The 25000-nt window shown below is 39.3% G+C and overlaps 1 protein-coding gene across 2 annotated transcripts in view; it reads left to right on the top strand.

The window, feature by feature from the left end:
- Ift80 (intraflagellar transport 80) overlaps positions 1-25000 on the top strand; it is a 103134-nt gene that overhangs the window by 61982 nt on the left and 16152 nt on the right. For both annotated transcript variants that reach the window (XM_021157702.2, XM_021157703.2), the window contains exons 10-18: positions 2510-2628; positions 5065-5139; positions 10069-10232; positions 13328-13392; positions 17831-17966; positions 18352-18499; positions 20193-20364; positions 21443-21532; positions 21640-21812. In XM_021157702.2, coding sequence (XP_021013361.1) covers positions 2510-2628; positions 5065-5139; positions 10069-10232; positions 13328-13392; positions 17831-17966; positions 18352-18499; positions 20193-20364; positions 21443-21532; positions 21640-21812 — 1142 coding nt within the window. The remainder of the gene's footprint in view (positions 1-2509; positions 2629-5064; positions 5140-10068; positions 10233-13327; positions 13393-17830; positions 17967-18351; positions 18500-20192; positions 20365-21442; positions 21533-21639; positions 21813-25000) is intronic.

The raw sequence follows: 25000 nt of genomic DNA, 5'->3' as shown, positions 1-25000 counted from the left end.
GAGACAGGGTTTCTCTGTATAGCCCTGGCCGTCCTGGAACTCACTTTGTAGACCAGGCTGGCCTCGAACTCAGAAATCCGCCTGCCTCTGCCTCCCGAGTGCTGGGATTAAAGGCGTGTGCCACCATGCCCAGCATAAATCAAAATTCTTGAAGCTTATAATTAACCAAACAGATTTGTGTATGGCTAAATTCTCAATATACAGATGCCAATACAGTAATTTCAGAGCCAGTTAATAATGATAAAAGCTTTATCTCAATTATTCTAACCTTATGATATTATAGCTACTTGTGGCTGGTTAAAGCCATGCTGTTCATGTCCACCTCCATCTTGGCCTTCCTCTCTCTCCCGAGACGCTCTCTGTCTCTGCAACTCTCAGCTCACAGGCTTCCAGCTGCCCTAGAGTAACTGGACAGGGAAAATCTTGTGACAGGAGATAGCATACTAAACATGCTGTTCTGTGTCTTGTATTGCCCCTTTATAGTTCTGCGTTTTGTTTTCCAGCTATACAGCATGTGTGGATGCACCGTGGTTTAATCGAACTGTTGGCAGACGTTTAGGCTGTTTCTAGTCTTGCAGTTATTGTGTGCTGTTGTAAGCAGCCTGCACAGGTGGCATTCTATAGCTTTGCTTACATATCTTTGAGATGGGATTTTAGAACTAAGGATGCAGTAACAAAGAGCATATGTGTATGTACTTTTGCTGGCTCATGTCATGATGATATTTGGGGAACAGATATGTGCCATGCTTGCCAAGCTATCAGGCTGCCTTATGGAATACCATAACCTTTTCCTTTATAATTCTAGAAGCTGCAAAGTCCAAGACCAAGAAGCCAGTAGAGTTAGTGTGCAAACTGGGTACATTCTGTCTCATAGCTGTGTTCTCACTTGAGAGTGCGAGGGCCTCTTTATTAAAGCATGCATTGATTTCCTGAGGACCCCACAACAGGAATTAAGGGCTATAAACATTCAACCAGAAATTTGAAGCTGTACTTAGAAGAGTGTGACTCCCTGTCTTTCTTTCATTGAATTGTTGACTAAAGCTTTGCATTATTAGAAAAAACAACACTGTCTAGAGGAGGGCCTAAAGGGCGACTGGCCTGTGGGTGTCATTGTGTTCTTTTCCTGATTCTTCATTCATGGTATGCCGGCTGCCTTATGCGCCTTGATCTCACCCAGAGCGGAAAGAGCCTGAGCCATCCACCCTCTTTCTTGATTTATTATAGTTTGTCCATTGACTTAAAAACTGTTGACCAACGTGGCTAAATGCTAGAATCCTTGCAAATTTGTCTCCTCTGAACATTTGTAAGATTTTTTTCTACAATGGCATTTTATTCAGCTGTAAAGAAAATGAAATTATGAACTGTCCAGGAAAGTGAGTGGGGCTAGAAAGGCTCAGTGAAGTTAGTCCTGATGTCAGTTCTGCCCAGAGAGCTTCTTATTCAGTGGTTAGAGGTGACTGCACAGATTCAGAACTAATGAGTGTAGGCAGGAAGTTAGCTCCCAGAGGGACTGACCAACAGGATACCAAAGAGAGAAAAGCAAGCATGGACAAGTCAGCTCAAGTCCTTGATAACAGGGTGTAAGATAATGGTGGTGATGAACTGGCTGCTGGGACTCAGCGCAGGAACCCAATAACTAGATGTAAAGGACAGCAGGTGCTAGTTGCTTCATGCAAGCTATGTGAGATTAAAACAATTTCAAGCCCCCTTCTTAGGAGATCATGCGGAGAGCAGGATTACTCTTCCTCAGGAAGTGTTTTGAATTTCCCCTTTCCAGTTGCTTATCTGATTTGGGGTAGGGTATAGGGGGACAGGGTTTCTCTGTGTAGTCCTGCCTGTCCCGGAACTCACTCTGTAGACCAGGCTGACCTCTAACACAGAGATCTGTCTGTCTGTTACCCATATGCTGGGGATAAAGGCATGCACTACCACGCCCAGCTCCAGTTGCTTCTTAACCTTCTTCACTACCTGTTCTCACATAGGGAAGTGCTTTCCCGCCTCTGTGCACTTTTCTTCTTTCCTATACAGTCTTTACATTCCTTTTATGAAACCAATATCTCCTCCACTTTTGAATTTTAAGGCAATCATCTCTTTGTTTAGAACTTAAAATTTGAAGTAAAATCTAACGAAAAAAGAGCTATTCTTACTCTCTTGGACAGAAATCATATGGTCTCCTTCCAGCTTGTATATGTCACCCTCTCTGGCTGCATCTTGGTGCTGGAGCATTTTTAACTTCATCCCATTCCAGTATCGCTTGGCTTGGCATGAAGATGAGAAATCCTTATAGGTCTTTTCTATTTATTTCTAAGGGATTTTTTTTTCTTTTGGTATCTGGACCTTCTCAGTTGATTTTTATGCCAAAGTATATCAGTTTATGCCTAGATGATTTCTTTTTTATATACTTACCTAATTAAGAGCACATTGAATTTTTCCTACATATTAACATCGTGTTAGCTTATTTTTTTTTTAATTTAGATTTCTTTTTAAAAACGTTGTTTTTCTTGCTTAGGTTCGCAACGTTCTCAATGATGCCATGGATCTACTGGAGTTCCGGGACAGAGTCATTAAAGCATCCTTAAACCATGCACACTTGGTTGTCTCAACGTCTCTCCAGTGCTATGTGTTCTCGTAAGCACCTTTGCATTTCCTGAAAATCCAGAGGTTTTGTCAGTGATGAGAGATTTATTTTCAAGTTTTCATATCAGCACAGTTTGTTTTAACTTTAACTTTCTCAAAACCATACTGATTAACACCATGTTTCAGATCAGGAAATGAAGACCCCCCCCCCCATATGTGCAAGAAAATAGAGGTAATGAAGTTTGTGTGTTAAGCTCACTTTTAAAACTGGACATAGCTGTGTGCTGTGGTTTCCTTACATAGGAAGGAAGACTTTGGTAGAGTCTTAAGTCAAAATCCATCGCTTAGCATAGCTGAGGAGCCAGCAGATTACTGTAACATAGGACGGCTGGCAGGCTGGAAGAATTCAGTAAGGACATGGAATTATAGTAACTGTAAATGCACTATGACCTGGAGCTGTTCAGAAACAGTGAAAAATACATTCAGTGTCCTCCTGAATGATAATTAATATACCAAGAACTTGCCCGGAAACCTAAAACACACTTGGTATTGCTGTGCTCATAAGCACTGCACAAGCAGCTTTCTGGAAGCAGCGGCCTGATTTACAGTCTGTGATTATAATGATGTCAAGATTTCTACAGTGACCGATGTTAGATCATCAGTGTGATTTTGCTGAATGAGGAGAGGAGATGCCGGGTGGCAGTCAGTGTACTATATTACAGCTACTTGCTACGATGGATGTAAATAACTGCCATGTGTAGAATGAGCTGCAGGGAGGACTCCCGAGCAGTTCTTGCCTTTCTTTTGAACATAATTTGGCAATAATAGTAAATTTATATAATTTCATTTTTAGGCAGTGGCCATATTTAATAGTCAACTTCCAAAATCCTTATTTTTAGTAGTACAAGCAAGCTTTTACATCCTACCATCTAAACTATCCAAAAAACTCAAAAAACAACTCATACCGTCAGGAAGTTTTGTTATGGACATGAAAAACTTGTGCTTGTTTTATACTACAATGTATTTTTGGTTTAACTGTTTTATAAATATGGGGTAGACTGTTTGCCCGTGGCTTAGCTCGGCATGTGGTAGTCACTGAGCAAGTATCTGAATAAAGAAATGAATCGAAGCATATAAAGTATAGTGTTGCATTGATATCCTATGGCCCAGTAAGTCATAATGTAACAATATTGAGTCTCATTGACAAGGGCTCCGGTTCCCACCTAATATGTATAAACATACATGCATATACATACAATAAAAGAATAAGTGACACATGCCTATAACCTCAACACTTGGAAGGTGGAGATAGAAGGATCAGGAGTCTAAGGCCATCAACACCTATATAGCTACTTCAAGGCCAAACTAGAACTCTACTTGACAGCAAGACTGTCTTGGCTAGTTCAAGACTGCGTCTCAAAACCAGAATTGGTTCTATGAGAGTTATTGAGAATACAAAGGCATTTAAAGAGGGAAACAACTTCAGTTGTAGACGTGTCTTCACTTGCCCCAGTTTTGTTTTGGTTTTGCTTGTTTAGGCAGGGTGTTTCTCTAATCCAAGATGGCCTTCTTCTCACTATGTAGCCCAAGTTGACCTTGAGCTCATAGTCACCCCCCTGCCTCTCACTGCTGAGTGCTAGGATTACTAGCCATCATGTCTGCCTTTCTCCCGGTTCTTTGAATCTCGTTGTCCTATTAAAAACGAGAGGAATTATTTGTGCGTCTACTTGTCACTTTATTGAGTAAGTGTGGTCAGAGCTTACATTTTTAGAGCACTTTACAGAAATAATGTTTTAATCCAACAAAAGTACTGGAAGATCTATAGGAAAAATAATTATGTTGAACACAATTATGTTATATTTGTTTTTGTTTGTTTGTTTGTTTGTTTGTTTTAGGCAGGGTCTCACTATGCAGACCAGGCTGGCCTCAAACTCAGAGATTTACCTGACTCTGCCTCCTGAGTGTTCGGACCATGCTGGGTGCCATCATGCTATTACGGCATTCTTTGTCAGGCGCTTAGAGGGCTCTTTATTATTCTCTAGGAAGACACTGACTTTAAGGAAGCTAAACTTGCTAAAGTCACAAGGCTGGGAGATGTGGCAGCCCACTATTTAATCCAGATTAGCCTCATCCATCTTCAGGATGCTATGCTGCTGTTGTTCTTCAGATGAGAAATCTTAGATGGCCTGCCTAAACTCAGAGCTAATAAACAGCAGAAGAAGGACTCGTTCTTAGGATTCCTACATTCATGTACAGTATTCTCCAGTAAGCACTTACTGTAATCGTTGCTGGAGACACAGAATCTCTGCTTTTTACTTGAGGATACTGACAGGTGAATAAATTTAATGTGTTAAAAGTGCTTTAATAGAAATACATATGTGATAATTTGTGAAATTAAATTTACTATTTAAGATGAGTAACTGCTTGCTTATTAATATGTGTTTAATATTTGAAATGCTAATACAGTTCATTTTATTCATCTTTTAGTACGAAGAACTGGAATACACCACTTATATTTGATCTCAAAGAAGGAACCGTTAGTTTAATTCTGCAGGCAGAAAGGTAATTTGTTTATATTTTAACTATTGAATTTAGGATTAAGATAGCTCATGTAGCAGTTTTAAAATACCTCACAGGGGTGGGAGAGATGAGGAAGGACCCAAGATCAGTTCCCAGCATCCACATGGTGGCACAATCCTCTGTAACTTGTTCCAGGGGATCCAGTGCCCTCTTATGGCCTCCATGGGAACTGCATGCATGTTGCACATAAACAGCAGGTAAAATACACTTATACTTATGTAAGATAAAAATAAATCTTAATTTTTTAATTCTCACAAAATGATGTAGTAGTCATTTGGGATCAGTCTTTTCTTTTCTTTTTCTTTTTTTTTTTTTTTTTGGTTTTTCGAGGCAGGGTTTCTCTGTGTAGCCTTGGCTGTCCTGGAACTCACACTGTAGACCAGGCTGGCCTCGAACTCAGAAATCCNTTTTCGAGGCAGGGTTTCTCTGTGTAGCCTTGGCTGTCCTGGAACTCACACTGTAGACCAGGCTGGCCTCGAACTCAGAAATCCGCCTACCTCTGCCTCCCGAGTGCTGGGATTGAAGGCGTGCGCCACCACGCCGGGATCAAAGATTTATTTATTTTATGTACATGAGTACATTGTTGTTATCTTCAGGCATACCAGAAGAGGGCACCAGATCCCATTACAGATTGTTGTGAGCCACCAAGTGGTTGTTGCAGTCTTTTCCTATCATGTGTTTAATAATTTTTAAGTAGATCAGTGGTAATTAAATATTTTATTCTCAGAATTTCTTTATATTCTTACAAAGATACTAAGGTAACATGTGAGTTTTATATGTATATATATAAATTAACATTCACTACATTAAAAATTAAAATCAAGAAATGTGCTAGTTTACTAGTTTTAAATGTTGGAAAATCTTATTACAAGTAACATTAGCGTAACAGCATGAGAGAATGACACTCAACAGGAAAGGGAGTCTGGCCCCAGTGTTCTGTTTGCTTGCTCTTTCTTTTTCTCTTCTATGTGGCTTTAGTTTATCCTAAGTTTGTAAAAGTCTAAGAGTGTGGTAGGTGAGGTGAATGGTCAGCAGTGGTCCAGTGTTGCTCCACTGTCCTTCCTCCTCTCCTCCTTTTCCTTCCTGGCACCGGAGACAGGACCCGGGCCTTGCCTGTGCTCAGCGCATACTTGTGACTGAGCTATACCCCCAGCTCTAGTTTCATTTTTAACTATTGGTTGAAGCTCATTGATTTTATGAGCCTGCTTCTAGGCTGTGGCTGAAAATTGAGAAGTAGTATTTTCTGGCAAGTTCTTCAGTGATCCAGGACTAAGAAGCCCTGGGTGATACGCTTGAGCAAATTAGGACTGGATGTTACTCCAGCAGCCACAATTTTAAAATAAAAACCGACAGTCGATTTATTAAGGGCAGTGACCCCCTTCTGAATCAAACTTAGAAAAGCTATGACAATAACATCTCTGCACTTTGCCCAAGGTCAGGTGTAGGAAAGCTACCCAATAAGACTTAACGAAGCGTGGAAATGTAGTTATTTACCTAAACATGCATATAAACCCTCTGCATCAAAGCCACACACCTTAACTCACCTCCTCTCCCGGTGTGGAGGCAGCTTAGTGCTGGTCTTTAGCAGGTTTTCTAGCCCAGAGGTTTCCGTAAGTAGCCAGAACAGGACTGAAGCTGCTGGGCGATGGTGGCTGGGCAGTCACAGGAAGAGGAAGCTGAAGCACAGAGCAGGGGCTGAGTCAGACTGTCATTTAATTACTGAGGAACATGGTCGTCACGATGGTGATCCTGGGTCATCAAGGAAATGTTGCATCAAACTTTGTCATCATTTAATGAAATGAAGCATGCTTTACTTACATCATGGCTTTTAAATATGTCGTTTTACCAGTTAAAAGGCAAGAGTCAGCTAGCTAAAGGCCCTGTTTTTCAAATGTCTTTTATTCCAAATAATTTTGTAAATTATTTATAAGTTTATTGAGTATGTTCATAGTTTAAGTATATATTGATGGCATAAATAGTTATGTAAAAGGTAATTTAGTTACTGCCTGCCTCTGATTTCATCTCTATAGTCAGACCTTTACCCACTGAAACACTATTTCCTCATGAGAAGTTTAAAAGCTGATGTCTTACTTATAATAAGAAATGTTTGCAGTGCTGAGTGTGATAACATTTCTGTACATGTGTGATGTGCACATGTGCAGGTATACATGCATGTGTGTAGGCCAGAGATTACCATTGGATGTCTTCCTCCATTGCTCTATTTGTCTGTATGTTTGTGTGTGTGTGTGTGTAAGGGTGTGTATGTAGGAGTGCATGTGCACATTTGTGTGCATGAAGGCCAGAGTTCATGCCCGGTGTCTTCATCTAATGTTCTCCACCATACCTTTTTGGTTATTTCTTTTGAGGTCATAATGTAATTACATCATTTCTCCCTTCCCTCTCCTCCCTCCAGACCCTCCCATATGTTCCCCCTTGCTCTCTTTCAAATCCATGGCCTTTTTTTCATTAACTATTGGTGTGTGTGGGTGTGTTTGTATAATGTTACTTGTACGTATAGTTTGAGGACTGACCATTGGATGTTGGATAGCCAGTTGGTGCGCTTTTCCTTGAGGAAGACGATTTCCCCCGCTCTTAGAATTCCTTAGTTGGCTGTGTTGTTTGTGTAGGGTGGAGACCTCCTGGGCTTGCCTGTACTATACTGAGACAGAGTCTCTCACTGATCCTGGAGCCTCCCAGTTTGGCTGGGCTGCCTGGCCAAGGAGCTCCAGGCACTCCTATCTTCACCTCCCCAATGCTGGATTGCAGGAGCACACTGCTGTGCCCAGCGTTTTACATGCCAAGGATCTGAACTTAGGTCCTCAAGCATCTTCCCTGCCCTCACTTCGCCAAGCCTCGATATCATTGTCTGGGTTCTTGGAGTCCTTCTCAGAGAGTTCTGGCCTATGACTGTATCTTAATGTCATTTTCCTATATTTGTATAATAGTTTCAAAAAGTGACAGATCTCACACTGAGGAGTTTGGTCTATTTTGGATGCATTTTTGTACAGTGTAAAAACAAAGAAAGAAACAAAGAGCTTTTAGTAATGACAAAAAGGATTTTTTTTCTTGTTTGGTTTTTGGTTTTTAGAGACAGGGTTTTTCTGTGTACCCTTGGCTCTCTCAGAACTCACTCTGTACACCACCTGCCTCTGCCTCCCAAGTGCTGGAATTAAAAGCATGCTTTATAACTGCCTAGCAAGAAAGAATATATTAATAATGTGTCATTTAGTCAATATTGGGAAATACCATTTTTTATACTGTGTGGCCATACACTAATCCATAAGGACCAAATACTTCAATTAAATAAATACATATCCTTAAGTATTAGAGTGTGTACTTTTTTATTCATTAGAAATACAAATATAGGTGTAGTATACACCCATTAATTTCATTTTAAAAGGTATGTGCTCTTTGATCCTGAAGTTATGATTCTAGAAAGAATATTTTAAAATAAGTAGACAGAGACAAATGTACATTGTAGACACTTTTAAAAACAGTGAATAAGAGGTAGACACGCACGTGCCTTTAATCTCAGTACTTTTGAGACAAAGGCACATGGATCTCTCTTAGTTTGAGGCCAACCTGATCTACACAAAAAGTTCAGGACAGCCAGGGTACCTTGTCTGTCCCATAGAAGACCCTGTCTCACATCTCTTCCCCTGCTCCCTGCAAAGTACAACAACAATGAATAATTTGAAATAAAATGCCCATCAAAAGTGAGTTAGGGGTGGGAGAGATTGCTACCTGAACAAAACGCTTGTCACACAAATGTGAGGATCAGAGTTCAGACCCCAAGTGAGCTGAGTACAGTAGTGGCCGCCATCTGTAGTTCGAGTCTCTGTGGTGAGTGGGAGCTGCAGAGAGGTCTGTAGGTGAGCTCTGTAGCAGCTAACCTGGTGTAGCAGCTCTGTAGAGCAAAGGGTTCCTTTCTTAAACAAGGCAGAAGGGCTAACCTGAGATTGCCTTGTGACCTACACATGTGGTGAGCTAATACAGTTGGTGCCTGCCTGCATGCACACAGGTGCACACACGTGCACACACAAAGTGAACTAGTAGCTCTGCGAATGGCTCACTCATAGAGCATTTTTCTCACATATGTAGAGCAAGGGTCCATCCCCAAGGATGAAAACATTAGTTAAAATGTTTGCTGTATTCATCCCTTGTTTACTGTCAGTATCTATATTAGGTAGAGATCTATTTTGAATGAATTTTAGTACAGAGATGTCTTTGTTTTCCTCTTTATTGTTTATAATGTGTGAATTTTCCAAAGAAAAAATATATTGACCATAAAATATTTAAGAAATTATTAACTACAAGGATCCTAGAGCCTTGAATATAGCTATAGCAAAGAATATAGCTGTACCTGAATGCCCATTGCAAATATCATGAGTGTTTTGATATGAATACATACTATGATCACTTCATAATCTTAAAATCAGAAGCATCTCACTTTAATAAATGCTGGCACTGAAGTTAATTTTTGAGTCATTTTTGGTTTTGGCTTTAACCAGCACCTGACTTTTATCTTGAACACACTCTGCTTCTGAAACCCGTCTCAGTATTGTTTCATAGAGCAAACAGCATCTTATCTTCCCATCCATGACTGGAAAACGAGGATTTTCTGATTGCCTTCTTGTGGGATGTCTTCCTAGAAAAAGAGATGAGTTGAGGGCATAACGTAAATGACATCAGATCTGAGGACACGGGCTCGATGTTTTTGACCTTGTCATTTCCCTCCCCTACTTCCAGTTAAAAGGCAAAATAAAACAAACACTTTCAAGTTTTAAATATTTCAGTCTTTATCTACATACTTATAATTTTAGGATTTAGGTTTTTTACCCCCAAAGGTAAACTCTTACTCAATAGAGAAATGAGAATGGAGCATCTTCCTTTTTTAAAAATTTTTTTCAGACATTTTCTTCTGGTGGATGGCGGTGGTATCTACCTGCACTCTTATGAAGGGCGCTTCATTTCTTCTCCAAAGTTTCCTGGCATGAGAACAGACATCCTGAACGCTCAGACTGTGTCTCTGAGCAATGACACGATAGCAATAAAGGACAAAGCTGACGAGAAGAGTAAGTCTGCCGTTATGTGGCCTTTCATGTACAATTTCAGGCAGTTTATAAAGCTATGGGACTTCCCTTTCTTCATCTCTTAATATATTAACATTTTGTGGAAAACCCAGGAATTCCCTGATTTCTTTTAAACATGAGCTAAATAACTAAAATTCTCATACAGGTAAAACAAATATATGTTGTCTCAACATCCGAGACCAGTGGTAAATATATTACTCACATAATTTTATTTCAAGGATTATGATTCTAAAATATATGTTAATTCTTAAAGTTTTTAAGCTTCTTTGATATTCCCTTTGTATTCATTTAGTAATATAGTAAATGTTCTTCATTGTGCCATTTATTTTGTTTATATATTTGTCAATTAATATTTTAGGTTAATGAAGTAAAAAGAAGATATGAATAATTTAAATTTTACATGTAAAAATCCAGGCCATATTAGATTTGTGTGTGTGTGTGTATACACACATACACACATATATATTATATATTATATATATATATATATATATATATATATATATATATATATATGTATATATATATTCCAGTGTTTTGTAATGCCATGTTACATTAAACTGTTTTATTAAGACATCCTATTCTAGATTAAGTAAATTATCAAAGGTGGTCAAAATGAAGTCAGTGAACACATGTAACTCAACAGTTGGCTAAGGACACATGCTCTGAAGTGACTGATCCAGGGTGAAGGAGTGGCACTGTGGGCGCACTGACTTACAGAACAAATAAGTAGAAAGATCCCAGGAGGGAATGATTGACACATTAAAGGGACTATCTGAAGGCTATTCCATGGTTCAGAGTGAACCAAGCAGGAGAGGAGGGCAGAGAGGTAGGCTGGACCCAGTCTCCTCCATGCTAGGCAGCTGCCTACCACTGAGCCATCCTTCCAGCCCACGTACTACTTTAATCCATGATGGCACTTAATGTGAAGCCTCTCCTCTCAAGTTGTTACCTGGTTGACTGGTTGTGGCAGTGTTGTACTGAAGACCTTTAGACCTTGCTCATCTTGCACTACGGAAATTTTACATCATTTCTCTTCCCCGCTCCAGCATCCAGTATCCTGCTATCTGCTTCTGTAAGACTCATTATTTTAGGCATCTACACTGGTAGAATTGTGCAGCATTTGTCCTTTGATGGCTACCTTATTTCACCTAGCCTGTCTTCCAGATGTGCAAGGCTTTCTTTTCTCTCTTTCCTTCTTAAGGCTAAGTGATATCTCTGTGTGTGTGAGTGTGTTTGTGTGTGTCTGACTGGCTGGCTCTCCCTTTCCCTCTTCCCTCTGCCTCTCCTCCCTCCTCACCCCGCTCTGTTGTGCTCCCACCCATACACATTTTGTTGTTGTTGTTGTTGTTTACTGATCAGACTGACCATGTCACGTCCACATTTTGGCTGTTGTAAGTAATGATGCAATGACCATGAGACTGCTAACATGAGATCTGAAGCCAGTGCTTCCCACAAGTGCAATGAATTGCTAGATCACTTGAAGTTCCGTTTATAACTTTTTGATGTTCCTCTGTGCTGTTTTCTATGGTAACAGCACCATGTTATGTTACTACTAACAGCAGTCAGTGAGTAAACATTCTAATTTCCATTTCTCCCACGTTCACTGGCATGCTTGCTTGCTTGTTTGTTTGTTTGTGCCTTTAAAGAACCATCCTAACCAATATGAAGAAATACAGTAGTTTGGAGTAGTAAAACATTGCAATTTCCTTCTGTAGACTTGTCAGCCCTATAAAATGCTCTGTCTTAAAAGTAACTCCTGGTTATCTAAGGAAGTTATTTACTGTTGAAGTGTCTTCCAGATTTCATCTTGGTAGCTGATTCTTTTATCTAGCATTTGGAAAACAAATCACTGATAACAGCTTTCAAGAAGAAAACTACCCAAGAAATAGTTCTAAACTAGTCACCTGATAGACAGTAAATATTTTATAAATTTCATCTTATTTACACATGAGTGAACTTTCTCTACCTGAGAGAAGCAATTGCAAGATAGAAAAGTTTGTTTGTATTTGCAGTATCAGGTTTCAGTCCGTGGTCACGTGAGGCAAATCAGAACGTTGTAGGAGGAGCACATGACAGGGTGGAGCTGTTCTGCAGAAGAGCATTAGGGTCCCATGCCCCCTCCTGAGGCACACCCATGATACCTGACATCCTTCATTAGACCCCAGCACCTCCTCTCTGCCGTGGCAGGTTGAATGTTTTATAAGGTCATCAATTTGTAATAATGTATTAATGATTTATGGAGGATCTCAATTATTGACAATCCATTTACTCCCAAACATGGTATACTACAATTTTGTTCAAACTCTGAATATTTAGAATTCTTACATCCCACAAAGCTGAGGGTACTCTTTATGAGATTGCCATCACTTTCCATGTCAGCTGCTTATTCTTTTAGCTGAGCTTTGAGGGTTTACTACATTGTATGGTCAGTTAAATCACTGGCCACTCCTTTGAACTTAGTCTGTAGATCCCTTCTTATCCACAGAAGCCAGGGACCTAAAAGCTCCATTCTGTTAGTTGCTGCTCAGTTTATCTGATTGTGAACCTTCATCTGTAGTAAAGAAAGTACCAATGAATTTGTTGTTCTCAGCAACAAAGCAAAAAAAATCTTCTGTTATTCCAGAAATGTTAAGGGGTTTTGAAGCTCCCAGCCAAGAATCCAGGATAAATTATTTATTTTACCACTCGAGTGTATAATAGAAACAGCATGCTGTATATTGCCTGGCATCGTATAAATGGTTTTTAATGCACATTTTGTTTTGTGAAAAGGATTGTTGCATAGAACTAAACTAGAGATGCCCTGACTGTAACTTGGTGTCCACATTTGGCCTTGCCACAGATGAACCTATGGACCCTTTCCTTACCATAGGACAGGAAAACATTGGTTATGCTACTTTTATACAAAATGTCACCTCAGTAATAACTAGAAATTGGATGTTGGTTTCCTGGGCTGGTAGAGGTTCTGTGGTCCATAGAGCTAAGTGATACCTCCTAAGAATTATGACAGCTCCTTGAAATTCACCAGCAGTGGGTCTAATGTAACCATCAATGCTCTACTGTTTGTTTTTTTCTAGTCATCTTCCTCTTTGAGGCTTCAACTGGAAAACCCCTAGGGGATGGGAGACTTCTTTCTCATAAGGTAATGCACATTTGCTGGGTTTAGTGTAAATGGCCACTGTTCACTTAATTGCTTTTTGAAATAATAGTTATACCTTAAGAAGGAAAACAGACTAATTTAATATTTAAAAATAAGTGTATGTCTTCCATATTATATCAAAAATGCTATAACTTAAGACTAAGGACAGAGAAATTCTGGAATAGGGCCTGTGAGGACAGGTGAATGAATGAGATGCTGTGGTGTGTGTCTGCTGACCAGACTTGTACTGCTTTTCAATAACATGTTGTATTTTACTAAACTTGTAGATAAAAGTGTCTTAATGAGCCGGGCGTAGTGGCACACGCCTTTAATCCCAGCACTTGGGAGGCAGAGGCAGGCCGATTTGTGAGTTCGAGGCCTGCCTGGTCTACAAAGTGAGTTCTAAGACAGCCAGGGCTACACAGAGAAACCCTGTCTCGAAAAACAAAAAAAAACAAAAACAAAAACAAACAAAAAAGTGTCTTTATAAATTTGTAGTAAATTTCTTACTGAGCTGTCCTTAGACAGCATTTTCTTTAAATCTTAAGACCATAGCTCAACAACTATATTATAGGGGGAAATTATTCTCTATAAAAGTACAAAGCACCCCAAATTGTCAAGTGTGCGGTGGTTTGGGTTTTTAGTCTTTAAAAGGAGCACATTGCACTACAGTTATCCTTTTAAACTAGTGATATTTGAGAATGGAAGGATGCTTTTAACATTTAACAATTCCAATGAAATTGCTTCTTTAAGTTGTATTTCCCCCTTTAGTCATTATTTGTTTTACATTTAAAATAATGTATCAATTCATGTAAATCAGAAATGTGAAAAAACATTAAAATATCTTTTTTAAAAATGTCTCCCTACCACACCAATTTTCAGTACTCTACCTGAGAAGTACCACAGTTACTAATGTCTTCTATGTCCTTGCAGAGACTTGCACTGCCATGTGTTCTTTCCCTCTGCTTACACCAGCGTACAGCACACAGATGTGCACTTGGCTCTCTCACAGAACACCACTTTGGAGGTCTTTCCACATCTATACATACGCTCTTTTCTTCTCCCGACCACCATCACATAATACAGCAGCGTCTGCAGTATTGGCTGGTTTAACCTGCCCCGTTGGTGGGTGTCTAAGCTCCCTGGGTAGCTGGCCACTGTGCTTCTCATTGGTCATCCCAGCATGGATATGTTGAAGGAGGATCACAAGCTAAAGGCTGGCTTGGGCTAGTGAGACAGGCGAGAAAGTGTCTGCTCTTTCCAACCACGGTGTTGCCTTGCATCTGCTCTGTTATCACTGTGCCTGCCGCTAATTCTAAATTACATCAAAGGACTTCAGCATTTGTGATTTTTAAGAACCATTATCTTCTACAGAGGCTGCCTTCCCACTCCCATTAGAAGATAATGGAATGCCTGTTTATTGTCATTTAAATCAATACTATAGAAGCAGAACTTTTCCTTCACAGTAGAATTAAGTATATAAAAAGAAGTAAATTTCCCAGCTGTAATCATTTTTTGTAAGAAAGGTTAAAGTAAGAATAATTTAATAACATCGAATAAATGGTTGTTTTAGTATGGCAACTTTTCCCACTAGTGCACATATCCTAAGTGTAAGAATGTCCAGTTTCATAGTTGTAAGAATGGAGGTCATTTCTTCTACATCTCATAACTTACTCAGTATATGTGGATATAACACGAGAAGTGTTAAGTTTTACTTTCTACTTGCGCTGTGGGTTAAGCTTAACGTTCACAAGGGGCTATGGCAGGAAGAATACAAGAGTTTGAGCACCACCTGGGCTGCATTTCTAGTATTGAACCAGGAAGGTAATGTAGAAAATTCCTGTCTCAACAAAACAAAATAAAAACCAAAGTAAGCAGTAACAACAAAGCAATGTCTTATGTTCTATACAATAATAATTTACCCAGCAATGTGAGGAGACCAAAACTGGAGCATTCGCTGTAGTAACAGTGCTCACAGTACAACTCAAGTTTGGGGTTTTATTTTGCTCTTACTTACTGTGTAACTGAGCATGACCTTGCACTCCTGATCCGTCTGCCTCCCAAGGGCTAGGATGGCAGGCATGTGCCATGACACCTAAAATAAGTCTGAGAGGTATTAGATGACTATCAGTCCACGGCAAGGGAGAGACTTTAAGTGAACACATACTGCTTTCATGGCCCACTGCAGAGTGACTCAGGAGGACTAGAACAGAAGGAGGGGGTGGACTGGACAGGAGGAGGGGGCCTCTGCAGTGTAAAGAGGGCCTCTGTGTATACACACATCATTACTCTCCATGTCTGACTTCAACTTCCTAGGCACCAGAACCATCCGTGTAACTATTTCTAGTATTACACCAACACTAGCTTCTATTGCTGGGGATGACAAACACTCCTTTAAAAAAGATTTACTTACTTATTTGTATGTGGGTGTGTGTTTGCACACACACACGCGCACACACACACACACACACACACACACACACACAAACAGAGGCCAAAAGAGGGTGCCAGGTTTCCTCTCCTATAATCCCACACCTATTCCTTTGAGACAGGGTCTTTTTAATGAACCTGGGCCTTTAATTTTCTCCACTAAGACAGAAGCCCCAGAGACCCTTCTGTCCCCATCCTGTCTCAGAGCTGGGGTTAAAGCATATACCAGGTATCTGGCTTGTCATGCAGGGGTGAGATCTGAACTCTGGTCCACATGATTGCACAGCAAGTGCTCTTAGCCACTGAACCATCTCTCCAGCCCAGCAAATATGCCTTTAATTGTAAGGATAATTTATTTGAAGTATTTGTATTTTTACACCACTAGAATATTAGTGCTGTAATGTTCATGAAATAAGGATTTTTTCTTTAAAATATGAATTATATTCTAGAGGGGCTCTCTTTTAAAAATATGAAGTAGAAAGACTGGTCCACAAACTTGCATAAAGGTATATGTATATCTTCTATTTTAAAGGTAATGTCTTAGTTAGGGTTTACTGCTATGAACAGACACCATGACCAAGGCACCTCTTAGAAGAACAGCATTTAATTGGGGTTGACTTAACATGTTCAGAAGTTCAGTCCATTGTCATCAAGGCAGGAACATGGCAGCATCCAGGCAGGCATGGTGCAGGAGGAGCTGAGAGTTCTACATCTTCATCTGAAGGCTGCTAGCAGAATACTGGCTTCCAGGCAGCTAGGATGAGGGTCTTAAAGCCCAAACCCACAGTGACACACCTACTCCAACAAGGCCACACCTACTCCAACAGGGCCCCACCTTCTAATAGTGCCACTCCCTGGGCTGAGCACATAAAAGCCATCACAGGTATTATGTTTATAATCCTAGACACAATATAATCATGATATTTGTTGAGTTCAGAGTTCCTAGCAAAGTCTTCAGACACAGTAGGCAGCACACATATCACTCCTGGATCAAGCATAATTGAACCCATACTAAAGTGTTTTTGAGTTTTGAGAAACTTCATCTTACTAATTAATGTAATAGATTAATTCAGTATTCCAGAAATGTTTTATTATTGTAGAAAAATGGAGATCTTGGAGCTGTAAGTTCTGGACTTGTTTGGTATTTGCTTTTTCTGACCCCCACACAAACCCCCTGCCACCACCCCCTACCCCCAAAAAATCACTGAATGCTCATGGGTCTCATCTGGGAAATGTAATGCCTTCAGCACATTTTTTGTTTCACAAAAAAAACATGAAGAAAATTGTAAATTTTAATGTTCTAGCAACATGAGATACTCCCACGTGTTTCTAAAGTTTACTTAACAGATCTTTAAAGTACAGGTGTTAGGCAGTCTATTCGGGATACATGTTATAAAGAAGCTTTTCATTAGTGCAGACCTCTTGTGTGATACTGAGCCCTTCTCCTTTGATCCTGTCAGCGAAGGACGGGGCACAGATGTTCTCCCTAGAGAGTCAGTGCGGATGCTTTTGATGATGTTTTAAGGAACCTCATGTTGCCAGTAGAGTAACTACACTTTAGTACTGCTCTTGAATTCTTAGTTATTACCGATTTAAAATTACTGAAGAGGGAGTAATCCTTTGTGGGAACCTCTCCCATTCCTGAGTTATATCTCACTTTTCTTTGAATCTGTGTCCCATGGGCTTAAAAATTAATGAAATAAGTTCATGGGGACATTTTGTTATTATGAGTGGGTAATTGACATTTAATTAATTTTGGTTGTTGTTTTGTTCCATGTGTCTTTTTTCTTTCTTTCTTCCTGCTCAATACAGGATTTTTCACTGTAAATTAGCCTGGCCTCATATTCATCGCCCTCTGCCTCTGGCTCCTGAGGGCCAGGAGGATAGGCGTGTGCCACCACAGTTGGTTTTGTCGGCCCTTAAGAACAGAAATGTGCTGAGAACTAATTAAAGTGACCAGATGTCAGGAGCTAAAATGAATTTAATTCTTGCATACTTTTTGAAATTTTAGAATGAAATCTCAGAAATTGCTCTGGATCAAAAAGGACTTACCAATGACAGAAAAATTGCTTTCATTGACAAGAACAGAGATCTCTATATCACCTCCGTGAAACGATTTGGGAAAGAAGAACAGATTATTAAACTTGGTAAAATAATTTCCATGTACTTAAAATTGTAATTATTGTCTGTTTTCTTAGATGGTCTGCTATGTACCTAGCAGCTTTAATGTTTTAATAAGTGAATGAGTTTTAGTCTCACATTTCTTCACAACTTTGTCACTCAATTTCAATAGCAAATTTGAACTCTGTGGCTAAGTCAGCACAGAAACACCTGCTGATTAACCCCAGAATGGGTCTAGGGAGAACATTCAAGTATTTTCATTTTTCATAGTTTTTGCATCTGTACACTTGTTATACAAACAGAAAGTAGAGATATAGCCATTGTATTAATTAGGATCTTGTTTGTCAGCTCATTTTAAAGATAGATTTTAATATCTGTTGATACTAATGGACCACAACTATTCTTTTTAAGGAACCATGGTACATACTTTGGCGTGGTGTGATACATGCAATATCCTCTGCGGAATTCAAGATACTCGGTTCACAGTATGGTATTATCCTAATACCATTTATGTGGACAGAGACATTCTGCCTAAAACATTGTACGAAAGAGATGCAAGGTAATGTCCTGCACCGGATTCCATGTTATATAAATAAAGCTCTAATTGTCATGCTTTTTCATGGATGTTTTAAAAAGTTTAATCAGACGCAACTGCATAAATTGCTCAGCTAAAGCTGGTTAAGATTTAAGTAATGGACTCAAATTGAAAACAAAATATGAACCATTTACTCATCTTTTACAAATGACTACAATTTCTGAGGTTTGTTTAATGATAGCTCAGTTGAGGTTTTTTTCACTATGATTTAGTAATTTTTAACCTGGAAGTATTAAGATTTTGCAGCAAGATATACTTTGTGACAGCTACCCAGCATACACATTTTCATTTACTTTAAGAATCCCAATGGGGTTGGGGAGTTGGCTCAGTGGTTAAGAACATTGACTGCTCTTTCAGAGGTCCTGAGTTCAATTCCCAGCAACCAGATAGTGGCTCACAACCATCTGTAATAGGATCCTATGCCCTCTTCTGGTGTGTCTGAAGACAGCTACAGGGTACTCATATAAATAAAATAAATCTTAAAAAAAAAAAAAAAGAATCCCAACGATGTGTCTCTTCAGTTAGATTTTTGAGTGATGTTAAAGGTAGATTAAACCACAATTGCTGAAAAGCTTTAAAAACAAAGAAAAAAAAATCAAGACATGTCAGGAAAATATTCCTAAATTTGTAAGAGAAACATTTATTCTTCACACAGCAGTAAGTTAGACTCCTCAGGTCTAAGTTTCGCAGTGTATTACAAGTTTATGTTCACAACTGCAACAAAACTAGGGAAATACCAAAATAAAGTCTTATTTTTAAAAGTATTTATAAAGTAGCCAGATGTGATGGTGCACGAGTTTGTCCCCAGTGCTCAGAAGGAAAAGACAAGAGGGCCTCTGTGAGGTCTGCACAGTGAGCTCTAGACCTGGCAGGGCTGCCGAGTCGGACTCAGTCAGTAAAACAGGGAAAAACAGTATGAACAAATTAATGAAAAAAATCTCTTATTATCTTCTTATTGTCTTCTTATTTAAAGTTCATCTCTTTGTACTAATAGAAAGTAATTTTGGAATTCACTTTTTAAAAAAATTATCTATTTGCCCATGTTTTCTAAGCCAATAGCTAAGTTATTTGTTTTCATAATTTAAGGTTCAAGGAAGAAGATGTCAGCTTTCTGTTACTAGAGCAGTAGTTGAGACAAACAGCTTTATTAAAGGAAAAGGGATATTTTGGTGACGGTTTTGGAGTTTCTAGTCCATGGCCAATTGGCCCCCTTCCTTTTAGGTCAATGGCAGTAGAGTGCACATGGCAGCAGGGAGTAGTGGGGCCGGGGTAAGGGAGGGGACGGGGTCCTAGGAGAGCCTCCCTGCAGTGTCCTGCCCCCCAAGCAGGCCTCGCTGGGCTCACCTCTGACAAACCCCTTTGGGGAACAAGCAGTTACCACAGGGTTCCAAGCAATAACCAAAACTTACTCGGATGCCTTTAGGGGAACAATCAAATATGGAGTAGCTTTTGCCACTTTAAATAGTTGGTGTAGTTTGCTTCAAGTGTATATCTATCTACATGTTATATTGAAATGTTTATTTGAATATTCATTCTGTTTGGAGTTAAATGGTAGGTGTCAATTTTGAAATTATATATGTTAGAGTTATTTCCCAAATTTAATACATATGAAAAAATGTGTAGAATGTAGTAAGTTTTCCTTGTTTGTTTTCAACAGTGAATATAGTAAAAACCCGCATATAGTGAGTTTTGTTGGAAATCAGGTAACTATAAGAAGAGCTGATGGCTCCCTGGTACACATCAGCATATCACCGTACCCTGCCATCCTCCATGAGTACGTGAGCAGCTCCAAGTGGGAAGAGGCTGTAAGACTTTGCCGCTTTGTTAAGGTACCTTCCGTATTGTGCACATACTGTACCCTGGTCTCCCTTCTGAGAAATGAGTAACGAGACCACGTAAGGGTTAAGACGATTGTGAGCAGGACCTTCCCTTCTGCTGCACACTGGGACAGCTTGCTGAACACAGAGGAGCAGATGCTGCTGTGTGACATGGCCTTTGCAGAAGCTGTAACTAGACCAGCAGTTTCCTTCTGGCACATGGACCAGTCCTGCGGGTCTTTTCTAGAAGTCAGACTCCTAAGTTCTACCCTCACAGACTCGGGCTTGCTACATCGGAGTGGAAGCTGAGTTATCCATCTCAGCCTCCTCAGCTTTTTCTCTTTAAGGTTAAGATCTTTTATTTTGGATCAGCATTTCCTAATAGGTTGTATATACTGCAGGCATACTTGAACACAGCCCTTTTTATTAGTTGTTAGGTAATATCCCTTAGAGTACATACTTGTAGAATGGCATTTAGATGTTTTTTCTTACAGTGGCTTGTTGGTAGCATTGTGTGAGAGGAATATCTGTAAGTGATATTCCTTGCCACTTCTTAAAAAAAATAATTGGAAGCTCATCATCTTGAGTTATAAAGAAAAGAAATCTTTAATAACTAGAAATAAAATAAATTTATTCAAAAGAAGTTCTCTGTCTGATAGTAATGTTTTTAAATAGAGAGTAATTTTTATTTTGTTTGATTGATTTTTGGCTTTGTTTGTTTTGTTTTGTGATTTAGGTTCTTACTATGTATCCCTTGCTGGCCTTGAACTTGCTGTGTAGACCAGAATGGCTTTGAACTCACAGAGATATCTACCTGCCTTTGCCTACTAAGTACTGAGATTGCATGTGTGCTACCATGCCCGACTTCTATGTAACTTATTTTATTATCAGTTTCTTTCAGTGCCATGTTTCATTTTTATTTGTAAGTTAATTACTTAATTGTGTCACCAGTAGAATTTAAACCACTGCTTATAGCAATACATTATGAGTCATAGTGTAAATATCTGATATGTAGGATATCTGAAATGTGACCCCCTATAGGTTGAGTTCAGCTCCCTACTTAAGACAATTCTTTTCATGTTTCCCTTAGGAGCAAAGCATGTGGGCTTGCCTAGCGGCTATGGCTGTTGCTAATCGAGATATGGTCACTGCAGAAATAGCCTATGCAGCAGTTGGGGAAGTAAGTCACTCATTTATGTAATGCACAATAGTTTTTCTCTTAACATAGTTCATTATATTTTTATGATTACTGACTTGTGATAGTCATATTTCACTTCCTCTTTTTAGATTGATAAAGTTCGGTACATCAATGCTATAAAAGATCTTCCATCTAGAGAGTCAAAAATGGCCCACATACTAATGTTTAGTGGGAACATCCAGGAGGCTGAAACAGTCCTGCTCCAGGCTGGCCTTGTTTATCAAGCCATACAGATCAACATTAATCTCTATAACTGGGAAAGGTAATAAGAACCCTGCCACAGTCCCAAGACCCTTCTGACCGTCATGTATTCTTCTGTCTGCAACTTAGGCAATTATGTTTTCTGGTATATTTAATATTTCCTAATGCTATAAGAGAATTTGTTCATTTTATATTTGTGAGTATCCTGTCTGGTTAATCTTAACATTTTCAAGCTGAAAAATGTCATTTGTGGAAATTTATGCTTTTTATGAACTTGTAGTTGACTAGAAGTTGAGGTCTGAGGAAGAAAAGAGCTTAAGATGGCTCAGTCAGTCAGTCAGTCAGTCAGCGTGAGGAAGCACTAGAGGCTGGAGAGAGAGTGTCCTGAGGAGGAATGAAGAGAGGTTCACAGTAGGAGTGCTCAGAAGCATCCTTTACCTCAGGAGCTTCATCAGCTTGCTCTGAGGAAGTGTCAGCTGCTCTTCTCTGGGACACACTAAGTGCCTCCTGTCCCTCCTTAGATATGGGTCTCAAAGTGAACACAATTGTGTCACTCTATGCCACAGAAATTGTGTATCATGAAACATACTTTATGTGTCCAAAATGTCTTTTATGGGCTTTGCTTTCCTCTGGGCTCAAAAATAACCCACATATCTTTTTCCTTCATTAAAAATAGATTATTTTCTCACATACTATAATCTGATTATAGGTTTTGACCCTCTGTTCCTCCCAGTTTCTTCCCACCTCCCCTGCTCTCTGGATCCATGCCTTTCCGCCTTTCATTAGAAAAGAACAGGCTTCTAAGAGATAGTTATGGTTTTATCTTACTATATTTTATTTTGTTACATTTTACTATTATTTCTTTTTTTGTTGTTTTTGTTTGTTTGTTTGTTTGTTTGTTTTTTCGAGACAAGGTTTCTCTTTCTAGCCCTGGCTGTCCTGGAACTCACTTTGTAGACCAGGCTGGCCTCGAACTCAGAAATCCGCCTGCCTCTGCCTTCCAAGTGCTGGGATTAAAGGCATGCTCCACCACCGCTCAGCATACTATTATTTCTTAGAAACCTGTTCTTCTCTAATTTTGAGGTGTTAGTTTTTGGTTTATGCTATTATATTTTATTTTGCTGTATTTTAATATTATACCCCAGAATTGGACAGAGCGAGCAAGCAAGCAAGCAAGCAAACAAACAGAACTCAAGAGAAGACAAGAAACAGACCCACTCATTTTCACACTCAGGAATATCATAAAATCACTAAACTAGAAGCCATAATATATATGCAGAGGACCTTGTTGTAGACCAGTGCATGCTGCTTCAGTCTCTATGAGCTGTGATCATGTTGATTTGGAGGACCTTGTTTTCTTGGTTCCTCCATACCCTCTGGCTCTTACACTGTTCCCTACCCCACCCCCACCCACCTCTTGAGGTTCCCTGAGCTCTGTGAAGCAATTTAATGGAGACATCCCATTTAGAGCTGAGTGTTCCAAGGTCTCTCATTCTCTGCATAGTGTCTGTCTGTGGGTTTCTGTATTTGTGCCCCTCTGATGAAGGAGGAAGCCTCTCTGATGATGGTCGTACAAGGCACACAGATCTATGAGTCTAGCAGAATGTCATTTCAAGTCACTTTATCACTATATTGTTTTTCTTTTTCTTTTCTTTTTCTAGACCAGTAGTATTTGGTTTTACCCTAGGTCTCTGGGCTGTTTAGTCGCTGGCTCCTGGTTCCCTAAGCAGTGTCAGGTATGGGTTCTGTCTTATGGAGTGGGCCTTCAGTCAAATCAGTTATGGGTTGATTGCTCCCATGAGCTTTCTGCCATCATTGTCCTTAACAGGTTTTGCAGGCAGGACACCATTGTAGATCAAATAATAACCCACATATCTTTCAACTATTAAAATTCATAACTCTCTCAGACTTTAATTTCTGTGTCTATCCAGATCTTCTACAACTTTGCCTTGAATAGAAGCAATAAAATGTACTTTGTTAATTTTGTGATTAATGTATCATCACAATCTGTTTATACTCTCATGATAGAGCTATCTGTAAACTCAGCTGCTTTGTCTTTGTGTTTTACCTCCATGAGTTTGTTGCTGCTGTATAGTGTTATAGAAGTTCAGGAAAGATGTTGCTTCTACAAGAATAAACAAACACCTAAATTGTAAGAATTAGAAAGAGATAGGGTAGGAGTAATATTAGTAACCTATATTAAATAACTAGCAGAACATTACCACTAGAATTACATGAGAAATATGGAAAGCTAATAATTACAATATTCTATTTCTTTGGTAGAGGAGCAGTTGCGGTCTCTTGCTATATAGTCTATGCTTGCCTCAAACTCACAACAGCCCTCCTACCTCAGCCTCCTGAGTGTTAAACGCATTCAGCTTCAAGTGTTGTTCTTGAAAAAATATGTGCATTGATTAATGGTAGAAACTGTAGTTCATATAACACTGATCATTTTAATAAAACAAAATTTGTAATGGTCTTTATCTTGTAAACTTACATTCTAGGTGGAAATCCCATTTTATATCACTGGTAATGGTAACTAGAAAGAGACCTAGAATTTGAGTCTGGATCTTTTAATACAACAAAGAAACTGAATGTATCACCAAGCAGTTAGGCCCTGTAGTCCAGATAGCATTGCTTGTATTCTGCTGGATGCTGCACCTCTTTCATTATTGTCCTTGTAGACATTTATCTTCCCATTTCAGATAATGTACTTCCTGAAAGACAGAAACATTTTATATTACCACTTTATATTTTATATCCTGTCATAGATATATGATATACTTGTACTACATATCCTTGTATCCATGCAATACTTAATCATTGTGCAATGTTTTAATCTCCAAACATTGATTGGCTACAGCCAACTTAAAGTTGGTGAGTAGGTACCCTAGCAAAAACCTAGCAAGAAGGGAGAAGGTAGTACCGTCTGACCCAGCCTTGACCTACTTGAAACTGTCTTCTCTTCAGACAACACAGCTTTAAATGTTTCTTCTCTTCGCCTATGCATTTCTTACCATCTTGTGTGACTAGAGTTGCTATGGCTTGCTTTTTATCTTCTTAACCTTTACTTTTCTATCTTATAAAAATCTTAAAGGAGCTAAAGGGATCTGCAACCCTATAGTTGGAACAACATGATGTACTAACCAGTAACCCGGAGCTCTTGACTCTAGCTGCATATGTATCAAAAGATGGCCTAGTCGGCCATCACTGGAAAGAGAGGCCCATTGGACTTGCAAACTTTATATG

Source organism: Mus caroli, chromosome 3 (genome assembly GCF_900094665.2).
Source record: "Mus caroli chromosome 3, CAROLI_EIJ_v1.1, whole genome shotgun sequence".
Classification (NCBI taxonomy): Eukaryota; Metazoa; Chordata; class Mammalia; order Rodentia; family Muridae; genus Mus; species Mus caroli.
The sequence above is the reverse complement of the archived record's forward strand: the minus strand, read 5'-3'. Positions and strand labels throughout refer to the sequence as shown.